The 11208-nt window shown below is 69.0% G+C and overlaps 1 protein-coding gene across 8 annotated transcripts in view; it reads right to left on the minus strand.

The window, feature by feature from the left end:
• Positions 1–11208, minus strand: part of MAST3 (microtubule associated serine/threonine kinase 3) — a 35140-nt gene extending 23932 nt beyond the window's left edge. For 4 of the 8 annotated variants that reach the window (XM_064497346.1, XM_064497347.1, XM_064497350.1 and 1 more), the window contains exon 1: positions 9040–9287. In XM_064497346.1, coding sequence (XP_064353416.1) covers positions 9040–9272 — 233 coding nt within the window. In that variant the 5' untranslated portion in view covers positions 9273–9287. Of the gene's footprint in view, positions 1–3044; positions 3295–7395; positions 7486–7936; positions 8001–9039; positions 9288–11154 lie in introns of those variants that run through there. The other 4 variants (XM_064497349.1, XM_064497348.1, XM_064497352.1 and 1 more) reach the window with 3 other exon arrangements.

Below are 11208 nucleotides of genomic sequence, written 5' to 3' on the forward strand. Positions count from 1 at the left end.
ATGGGCGTCACAGTTGGGACAGCCACGGGGCTGACGGGAAGTGCCGGCCGGCGGCTGCGGCACGCTGCAAGGCAGGGCTTGCGCCGGGAGGCAACGGGCACGGTCTCGAGCACAAGCAGGCCGATCAGCTCCCCCGTCTGTGGTTGAGCACATGAATCTGGATTCCTGGGTCTCTTCTTTGGGTGGCTGCAGACAAAGTGTTTCTCCAGCTCCCCAAAGCAGGCGCACGGCACTATGGTGCCAAGCGCTTTGAGGCTGGGGGGTTAAGAGTGCAGTGTATCACGATTTCCTCTCCCAGGAGAGATTTGTTTCCAGTGGGATAATTTCGTGCTTAACATCTAAACCCACTGAACCAAGCAGCTTTATCCAAAGTTTCCACGCCGCTGCTCAGCATTTCTTCCCCACTGCGCTTGTGATTAAAGCATACTCCGCTGCCTCCAGAGAGCGAGGCACAACGGGGCACGCTGCAGAGCGGCGTCGAAACGGCTAAGCGCAAAACGCTGCCAGGCGCCGGCTGCGCGCCCGAGCTACCAGCTCCCCAGGACCTGCACCGCTCAGCTGCAGCCCTGCTCCGCCGTTGCTCACGCGCTGGCGGCACGGCCCTGCCTTCAGCAAGAGCTGTGTCTAACCGCAGCTCGCGAGAAAGCCGCTAGCTTGATTTTCTGGGCCGGCCCGGATTTTTATAGGGCAATCTGCCCGGGCCGTGCACCTTGCATCAGTCTGCAGTGCCGCCACGGCCCCTCTTCCCAACGCAACCCAACGCAACGCAACCCAACGCAACGCAACCATCTCCTCTCCAAGTAAGATGTAGAGCCCAACAGCGTGGACGCATGGCTCCCAGTCCTGGAGAGGGAGAGCCATGCTCCCGGCACCTCCAAAGAGCGAGGACTCGAATCTGCCCAAGGAACCGCAGAATTCCCTGGGCCGGAGCTTTACAAAAGCATCAAACAAGTCAGCTCAATACATACTGATTTCTTTGCCCTGAGGAGGCAGGAAGAAAACAGGCTGAAGAACCTGCCTCACCCCTTGCACCCTCGAACAAATCACGGCATCGCCCTGTGCTGCAGTTTCCCAGTAATGAAATCAGGTGGCGGTACCTGTTACGTCTTCTGTCCCGCTTGTCCACGGCGAAGATGCTACATGTCAGGGGCTGCTCCTACCACGCACAGCCCCTGCGAAGAGCCACCGAACCGGCTCGCGGTCCTGCCCCGCATCACGCCAGCCTCCTCGGCCGCCACACGGCAGGAAATTAGGATTCCTCTGACATTACAGGGCTCTTAATCACAGTAAATAACATCATCTGCTTTCTGCCCACTGTAAAATAGGCCAGAGCGGCTCGATCACTAGATTCTAGGAATACTGATGAAAGGAGAGCAAATCCTGTGCCCTTCAAGAGAATTACGGTCTCATCATGCTTGGTTAGAGACACATGACTGCCTAGATTATCCCTCCGGTTACATATCTCTAAAAGAGCGTGTGTCCCCCCCCCCAAATGCTCAGCCACTCCGAAACGCTCTTCACCAGCGGTGCCGCGCTGCGGGACACGCTGCAGCTCCCCATCGGCGTTACCGCCAGCGCTGATACTTTAATCTACGCCTTTTCCCATTTACTGAGGAGCTTTAATCGGCAGTCTCACAGGTACGCGACGTTTGCAGCGTTAGCTCCTGCCTAAAACCAGGCGCGCACGTTCCCGGACTGACATCTGCACTGGATGGATTAATTTGCTAAGCGACCGCACTGCCTCGTTCCACCCCCTAGGAATATTAAAAGATAAGCACAATGGGTATCATTCAGCTGAAGGAACATCGCGCGCTGCCTCCACACTGCCTTAAACACCTCTTTTGTGTAAAACCACAGGTGAATTTCCCTCCTGGGCCAACCACGGCACCCAAATTTTCACATTTCAGTGGCCACGGGCTCTTCTGCCAGCCGGACGGTGCTGCTGCCCCGGACTCGGCCCGTCGGAGCCCACCCCGACACGAGGGGCTCGCGGGCACCCCCACCTCCACCCCCCCAAAGCGCATCTCCCCTGCTGCTCCTCGGTGTGCGGGGCCCCAAAACGTGCATGCCCTCAGGCCCTGGGCCCCTGCACCATGTGTGGGGCTCCCAATGTGCCCCCCCCAGCGCTGTGCGGGTACCCCTGCCCGGGCACCCCCGAAGCCCCAGGATGCGCCCCCCCAGCCCGTGCACCCCCTGAGCATAGGGCCCCCCAAGCCATGCACCTACTGGGGCTCCAGGTGCACCCCCGATGCACAGGCCCCCCCCCAAGCCATGCACCCCCGGGGTGCACCCACTGGATCAGAGCCCCCCAGCCCATGCACCCCCGGAGTCCTGGGATGCAGCCTGCATTGCACAACCCCCCCCCATGCACCCCCGGAGTCCTGGGATGCACCCGGGGTTGCACAGCCCCCCCACCCATGCACCCCTGGAGTCCCGGGATGCACCCGGGGTTGCACAGCCCCCCCCACCCATGCACCCCCGGAGTCCCGGGATGCACCCGGGGTTGCACAGCCCCCCCACCCATGCACCCCCGGAGTCCCGGGATGCACCGGGGGTTGCACAGCCCCCCCACCCATGCACCCCCGCAGTCCCGGGATGCACCCGGGGTTGCACAGCCCCCCCCACCCATGCACCCCCGGAGTCCCGGGATGCACCCGGGGTTGCACAGCCCCCCCACCCATGCACCCCCGGAGTCCCGGGATGCACCCGGGGTTGCACAGCCCCCCCCACCCATGCACCCCCGGAGTCCCGGGATGCACCGGGGGTTGCACAGCCCCCCCACCCATGCACCCCCGGAGTCCCGGGATGCACCGGGGGTTGCACAGCCCCCCCACCCATGCACCCCCGCAGTCCCGGGATGCACCGGGGGTTGCACAGCCCCCCCCACGCCCGCCACACGGCTCCTCGTGGCACAGCCCCCCCCCCACAACCCAGGCACCGGCGGTGCGGAGCCCCCCCAGCCCCCGGGACACAGCTCCCCCCCGGCGCACGGGCCCCCTCGCCGCCCCCGGCCGCGCCCAGGCCCCCCCGCGGCGCCCCGGTACCTCTTGGAGCGCTGGAGCAGGGCGCCGGCGCCGCGCTGGCCCCGGTAGCCGGGCGGCGCCGCGCCCCAGCAGCTGGGGTCCGACATCGCCGGCGGCGCGGCGCGGCGGGGCCCGGCGCGGCCCGGCCGCATCCACCCGCCACCACGGAGCGGCGGCGGCGCCGCCGAGGGCGCGCGGGGCCGCGCCGGGCCGCGCCGCGCCGGGCTGGGCCTCCCGCCGCCTCCCGCGCTGGGCCCGGCCCTTCCCGCCCGGCGGCGGGTCACGGGGCGGGGGGGCGTTGCCATGGGGACGGGGCAGCACCCCAAAATGGAGGCCGGGGTCAGCGCGAGGGGGGGGACAGACGGGGTTACCATGGGGACGGGGCAGCACCCCAAGATGGAGGCCGGGGTCAGCGCGGCGGGGGGAACACAAGGGGTTACCATGGAGACAGGGCAGCACCCCAAGATGGAGGCCGGGGTCAGTGGGGGGGGAAGAGCCAGGGTTACCATGGAGACGGGGCAGCACCCCAAGATGGAGGCCGGGGTCAGCACGGGGGGGGGAGCACACGGGGTTACCATGGAGATGGGGCAGCACCCCAAAATGGAGGCCGGGGTCAGCGCGGGGGGGGGGGGAGCACACGGGGTTACCATGGAGACAGGGCAGCACCCCAAAATGGAGGCCGGGGTCAGTGGGGGGGGGAAGAGCCAGGGTTACCATGGAGACAGGGCAGCACCCCAAGATGGAGGCCGGGGTCAGTGGGGGGGGGAAGAGCCAGGGTCACCATGGAGACAGGGCAGCACCCCAAGATGGAGGCCAGGGTCAGTGGGGGGGGGAAGAGCCAGGGTCACCATGGAGACAGGGCAGCACCCCAAGATGGAGGCCAGGGTCAGTGGGGGGGGGAAGAGCCAGGGTTACCATGGAGACGGGGCAGCACCCCAAGATGGAGGCTGCGGTCAGTGGGGGGGGGGGGGGAAGAGCCAGGGTTACCATGGAGATGGGGCAGCACCCCAAAATGGAGGCCCGTTTTCCCCGTGCTGCCTCTCTCCCCCCTCTCCTCCTCCCTCAAAGACCTTCTGTTGCTATTTATTCGCTTTTTAAGATCCCCCCAGGTCACTTCGCCGCCGCCATTTTGTGGCGCCCTGCGAGGCTCCGGCCCGCCACTGAACCCATGATGACGTGGGCCCCGGCACAGGCCCTGCTTGGAGGCGCGTGGCGGTTGCGCAGTAACAACACTCCAAGAAACATTTGAAATTACCCATTTTTTCCCCCTGGGGGACACATCAGCCATTCCCCCCATCCCCCTGGCCCTTCCCTCGTGTGTGGCCTGCAGCCGCTTTCCACGCTGTCTGCTCAGGAAAATGCACTTCGCTGAGGAAAACGAACCAAACTCTTCCTGGGGACTCCAACGCCCGTTGACCCTCCGCGCAGTGCCCAAAGCAGCCCCGGGGGCGGGAGACTCCTTTTGCGGTCATTTCCAGCAAAATCCGTGTGCAAACGTGCCAGAGTCCCCCCTCTTGGCCGGCGGGTCCCGCAGCCTCGCCTGCACCAGGGGAACGCGTCGGGAACCGCTCGTCTTTGCTAACCTCCCCGTGGCTCCATGGCTGCCGGCAGCGCGGGTGCTTCTGCAAGCGTTTTAAGCCCAGCAGCGCCTAACGCAGCTCGGCGCAGCCGCTCCACGGGGCCTCGCTCGCGGCAGCGATCCCCCGGCCTTCCCGGTGCCCCAGCCTCTGCGGCGCTGCGGGGACGCTTCCCTCCTCCTTCCCACCAAACTGCTTTCCCGTAAGCGAAACAAATGCTTTTCTCAGCAGCCACGCGTATTGTTATTAAAGCGGAGGTCAGCTGAGGATGATTTACGGGCCCGCTTCTTCCTCACAGACAGCTTCCCAGCTTCGGCAACTCACGTCCTTCAAAACACAGCCCAGGCAAAGGTTTATGACTCGCCTGGCTGACAACTGGCCAACGGGCTCCTGCTTCTGGCTTCCCGGCCGCCGGCGCTGCCGTAACGACGCCGCGACGCTCACACACGACCTCGCTGTGCCCGAGTTCCCGCACGTGCAAGATTTAATTGAGGAGACCTCGGTAGCACTCACAAGCGGAGAGCAAAGACCTAGTGACACAAATCCTCTGGCGTCTGAGCTCGTGTTCTGGCTGCCGGAGTAGGTCAGGTGCTAAAGGCTCGCAAGCACGAATTGCTCTTTAGCGCCTTTCCTGAAGGCACGCGCAGCATCGCTCGCAGGCCGGCGCGGCACGGGGACGCGGCAAGGCTCGCCGAGCAGCCGCCAGTGAGGCTGGCAACGGCCTGAGCTCGAAAACCCGACGCCAGCAGAGTTTGGCAGGGTTTTCCTCGTTAGAGCATTGCAAAAGGGCCAGAGGCTGGATTCCCGCAGGAGCGCTCTGGAGCCGTATTTCACTCCGAAACACCCGGGCACGTTCTCAGCAATGCACACAAACAGCAAAAACCCCTCCATAACCCTGGCTGAGAACGCATCCAGCAAACGAGGCTCCACAACAGAAGGGGGATTTTGTTTCTCTCCCCAGATCCCATCGCGGTATTGCCGCGTGTCACCCCCTAGGCGTTAGCGTGGCCGCGGCACACCGGCCGATGCATGAACGTGGCAGCCCAGCCGCCCCGCGGCTCTGCTCTTTGCTCTTCCTGCAAGGCCTTTTCCCTGCAGGCTCTTTGAACGCCTCCTGCCTGTCCTAGCAGCACTAGCACCTGCTCGCAGAAGGGAGAGAAATGGTCTGTACACCAGGAAAATATACCCGAGCGGAGGGACAGACACACCCTCAGCCCCCCACGCAGAGCCGGACAGCGCGAGCCCGCTGCGCTGAACCACGAGCGGGAGAGCCGCGCTCCCCGTCTGTATTTCTGGACGCATTTGTAAAATGCACCCAGCAAAAACGGTCTTTAGTTACTGATTTATTCGGCGGACGCGCCAGCACACGCGGCAGCCACCAGACGCGAGCGTGAGCGCACGCACGCTCCGAGCACGCACACGAACCGGCGGGGACGCAGAGGGACGCCCGCCAGGCTGCCGGTGTCGGCACCGGCTGAGGCGGATCCGGGGCGAAGGGAGCCTCCGGCGGGGTTAACGCGCCGTGGGCCACGGCCCCGCTCCCCTTCGTCGTGCCACAGCGCGGCTCAGAAATGCGAGCGCAGACGCGCCGCCCGCCCGCCCCAAGGACAGCGGCTGCTGCGGGGGGGCACAACCCCTCGGCAGCGCTCGTTTTTCCATGATGCTTAACCGCGCGGCCTCGATAACCGGAGGCGTGGCGCGGCCGCCCGGCCCACGAAGGCCGGCCGGCGATGGCGGGGGACACGGCAGGGAGGGCAGCGGGTCTGGGGTCTCCGAGGGACCCGCTGCCGGGACGGGCGCCCCGCGCACCAGGGCTCCAGCCCCCCTGGGGCCTCCCACCATTTGCAGACAGCTAATTGCAACCGAGCCGCATCCCCCACCCCACTGTGGCAACACTGGGGAGCCGCATCCCCATGGATGCGGAGGGAGCCGCAGCGGGATGCGCTGCTGTCCATGCATTTTGGGCCACAGAGCATCTCGCCCTTGGTATCCCGCACGGAGCAAGCACGGCAGGGCAGGGATGCAGGGAAGGCAGCGCTCCGGCCCCCTCCCGCTCGCCCAGCCGCGGCACTGCTGGTTTCCCGGCGGCATCAAAGATCCCCGCGGGCCCGGGACTCCCCGGCAGAGCCGGTGCAGCGGGACGGAGCCGTTCCGGCGGGCGCCGGGGCCCGAGCAGGCGTGGAGCGCGACCGCGGGGCTCCAGCGTGGCCGTTGCACCTTGCACCCGGGCAGAGCGCAGCGACATGCGCCCGCCGCCGGCCCTGGCACCGCGTCGTCCCCCGGCTGCCACCTGCCACGGGGAGCGCCCGGCCGGCAGAGCAAGGTCCTCCTGCTCGCCCCGTTTTGGGTGGCGGTGCCCAGCCCCCAGCACATCTTTTTCTCTCCCCTTCCCCCTCGTCGGTGCCTGATGCAGAGCAGAAAAGAGCGAAGGAGGTTTCCTGGGCGGCAGGAGCGACGCGGGGTCCCTGCTGCCGCCTCCCGGGGTCCCTGCTGCCACCTCCCACCGCGGGGGCGCGAGGAGGCCCTGCGACCCCCCCCCCACTCCAAACAGGCTCCGGCGCCTCTCGGAAAGCGTGCCAGGAGACGGGGAATGCCGGAGCCCAAGCCACCGCGATGGGCGAGCCGGTGCAGCCAGGCCCCGAGCCCCCGCCGCAGCCATGGCCAGGCCGGGCAGGAACGGCCCCTTCCTGCCCCTTCGCGGCATCTCCGCGGACCGGGCTGCTCCGCTCTGCCCCTTGCCCGCTGGTCCCTGCGTCCTGCCCCAGCGTGCGGCCCGGCGCGCGGGGGGCTCTTACCTCCAGGGGTGCAGGGTTAGCAGCGGGCTGCAGGGGCTGCAGGGGCTGCAGGGGCTCGGCAGGGTCGGGCTCTGGCTGCTCGGAGACAAGCTGCAAAGCAAGACGCGCCGGAGCGGCATCAACGCCGACGCGGGAGCCGGCGGGCACCGGAGCGGCACGGCCCCGCCGGCCGGGGGGCTGCGGGGACCGGGGTCGGGGGGGGACCAGGGCCGGGGGGGCCAGACGGGGTCGGGAGAGGAGAGCAGCGGCAGAGCCGGAGGGGGATCCCGGGGGACACCGGGGACACCGGGAGGTGGGGGGGGGGGTGGCACCGGGAGGTGCGGGGTTGCAGATGCCGGAGGAAGAGGGTCCGAGCCGGAGCTGCGAGCGGGACCCGGGGGTGCCCGGGGGTCCTGGAGATGCGCCGGAGCCGCCCCGGCATCCGGAGCCCCCGGCGCTGCAGCGGGGCGGCGGCCGGCTGCGCGCAGCCCCCCCGCCGGCGCCCGCCCGAGCCGCCGCGGCCGGTAACGGCGCGCCCGAGCCGCCGCGGCCCCGGACTCACTCCAAGGTCAGCGCCGGGATCTTCAGCCGCTCCCGCCGCGACTTCATCCCGCCGCCGCCGCCGCTCCGCTCCCCGCTCCCCCGCCGCCGCCGCCGCCGCACCGGCAGCCCCCGCGCGGGGCGGCTCCCGCCGGCGGGCGGGCACCAGCGGCCCCGCGGGGCGCGGGGCTCGGCCGCCGGGCACGGCCCGCCCCTGCGGCACGGCTGGGCTCGGCTCGGAGGGGGCCCCGGTCCTCGCCGCTCCCGGCATGGGCCGGGCACCGCCGGCACGGCCCCGGCACGGCCCCCGGCACGGCCCCAGCACGCTTCCAGTGCGCCTCTGCCGCGGCCCCAGTACGGCCCCAGCATGGCCCCAGTACAGCGCCAGCGCAGCTCCAGCACAGCCCCGACGTGCCCGATGCACAGCCTCACTACGCCCCGCACGGTGCCGAGAGACCCCCGTTACAGCCCCCAAAACACCCCACAACGCAGTTCCAGTACGGCCCAGTACAGGCCCAGTATGGCCCCAGCGCAGCTCCAGCTCAGCCCCGACGTGCCCGATGCACAGCCTCACTACGCCCCGCACGGTGCCGAGAGACCCCCGTTACAGCCCCCAAAACACCCCGCAACGCAGTTCCAGTACGGCCCAGTACAGGCCCAGTATGGCCCCAGCGCAGCTCCAGCACATCCCCGATGTGCCCCAACACACAGCCCCTCAACACCCCCGCACGGTGCCGAGAGACCTTGTTACAGCGCCAGCACCCCCAAAACACCCCGCAACGCAGTCCCAGTACAGACCAGTACAGTCCCAGTACAGCCCCAACACATCCCCAGCGCACAACCTCAGCACGGCTTCCGAACGGCCTCCTGACACACCCCAGCAAGTCCCAGTGCCCCCCAGTGCCCCCCAGTAGGCTCCAGCCACGCGGGTGCAGACCGTGGTGGTGCCACCCCGCGTTCGGGCACGGCGAGGCCGGCACCCCCCGGCAGCGCCAGGCACCCCGCGGCGAGGGGCACGTCCCCTGCGAGGCACCCAGCAGGACGTGGCCCTGTCGCCCAGGGCCCGGCCGCTCCTGGCACCGCGGGGTGCAGAGGCCCGGCGCAGCTCGGCGCGGCGGTACTTACGCTCTCCCTCGACGCGGCAGGCTCAGCTCCTTCTGCAACGAGAAAAGGCGAAAGCGAGGGTGAGCGCGGGCCCCCCCCGGCTCCGCAGGCAGCGGCCTCGGCCCCCGGCGTCCTGCCCTGCCATGGCGGGGCCGCTCCCTCGCGCCCCTCGCACAGCCCGGCCGGTCGCTCCGAGCCCGTACCCTTCCTGCCAGCACCCGCCGGCACCAAACTCCTAAGCAGCTTAGAGGCATTCCTGCGGCTTCCCTAAGAGCAGCGCCACGGGCAGACACCTCCAGGGACGCAGGACCGCTCCAGCCACCCCACGCCACTGCCGACCCCGGTGCGGGATGCTGCGGGGACGGCGACGCAACAGGCATCACTATGGTGACGGCGAGCCGCAACACAATGCGGCCGGGGGCGGGTGGGGACGCCGGGCCGGGGGGGTCCTCGGCCACAGCCCCGGCCCCCCGGAGCAGAGCACCCCGCACCCGTGCCATCGCCGGGGCCGAGCCAAGGTGGCAGGTCGCCCCGGGGTTGTGTTTTTGGGGCGTTTGTAGAGAAGCAGGTGCCCCGGCATCGCCCGCGGTGCATCGGTGCAGCCGCCGAGGCCAGCGCCCCGCGGTGCCCCGGAGCCGGGGTTAAAGCCGAACCCTTCGCCGCCGGGACATCCCGGCTTGGGGGTTTGGACGAGCCCCCATCCGGCTCCTGCACGGCAGCCGGGGCGGGCGCCCGAGGCGCGGGGGCTGCTGGCCCTGCAGGGAGCGGGGCGCTGGCGTGGGCCGCTCCGGCCCGGCACGAGGGAGCCCCGAAAAGCAGCCGTGGGGCTCCCGCGGTCCTGGCCATGGCCACGGGAGTGAGCCCCCGGCCGCCTTCGGGGGCTGCTCGCAGGGCTCTGCCCCCCGCCCGGGGCTTTGCTCTGGGCACCCCCGGCGCATGGTGGCCTGTGACCCCCGGCACACAGCCCTGCGCCCCCCGGCACCCGCAGCACTGCCCGGCGCTTGCACCCTGCCCCTCTGCCGGTGCGGGGTGACGGTGCCCGTCCCCCCCGCCACATGCCAGGCTCCCACGCGCGGTGCCCCCCACTCGCCCGCGCACCCGCCTCCTGCACACCCGCGCCCGCCCTGCACGGCACCGCCGCTCGCACACGCAGCACCCACCTCGCTCGCGTGTGCCCCCGGAGCACCCACCGCGCGCCCACCTCGCCCCCGTGCCCCCGGAGCACCCACCGCGCGCCCACCTTGCGCCAGGCATACGTGCGCAGCACCCCCTCGCACCCGTGGCACCCACCTCCTGCACCTCTCCGTGCAGCCGCCCCACAGCAGGGCCGGGCCCCCCCGCTGCTCCCCCCACTCCTGCAGCCCCCCTCCCTCTGGCACCCCCGACGCCCCTCTCCTGCCCCTGCCAGGCTCTGGGGCCAGTAGCCCCAGTATCCTTCTACCCCCAGTATCCTGCTACCCCCAGTATCCTGGTATCCTGACCCCCCCGGTATGCCAGCAACTGGGTATCCCGGTGCCCCTGCTATCCCGGTACTCCAGCATCCCCGGCATCCCGCCACCCCGGCACCCCTGGTATCCCAGCAGCCTGGTATCCTGCTGTCCCAATATCCCGGTACCGCAGCATCCCTGGTATCCCCGTATCCTGGTACCTCCGGTATTGCAGCAACCTGGTATCCCGGTGCCCCTGGTATCCCGATACCCTGGCATCCCCAGCATCCTGGTACCCCTGGTATCCCGGTATCCTGCTACCCCCTGGTATCCCAGCAACCTGGTATCCTGCTGTCCCAATATCCCGGTACCCCAGCATCCCCGGTATCCCTGTATCTTGGTACCCCCGGTATTGCAGCAACCCAGTATCCTGGTGCCCCTGGTATCCCGATACCCTGGCATCCCCAGCATCCTGGTACCCCTGGTATCCCGGTATCCTGCTATCCCCCAGTATCCCAGCAACCTGGTATCCCGACACCCCCAGTACCCGGTATCCCGCTACCCCCGCTATCCCAGCAACAGAGTATCCCGGCGCTCCGGTGGGTGCTCAAGCCGGCTGCGATCCCGTGCCCTGGAGAGGTGCCGCTCTGGTGCTGGTACCCGGTACCCGGTGCCCGGTTCCCACCCCACCGCGGCCGCCCGCGCTCACCTGGAGACCCCGGCGCCGCAGGATGCTGGGCTCGTCCATGCCCGCTGCGCCCTG

This window comes from Dromaius novaehollandiae, chromosome 25, assembly GCF_036370855.1.
Source record: "Dromaius novaehollandiae isolate bDroNov1 chromosome 25, bDroNov1.hap1, whole genome shotgun sequence".
NCBI lineage: Eukaryota > Metazoa > Chordata > Aves > Casuariiformes > Dromaiidae > Dromaius > Dromaius novaehollandiae.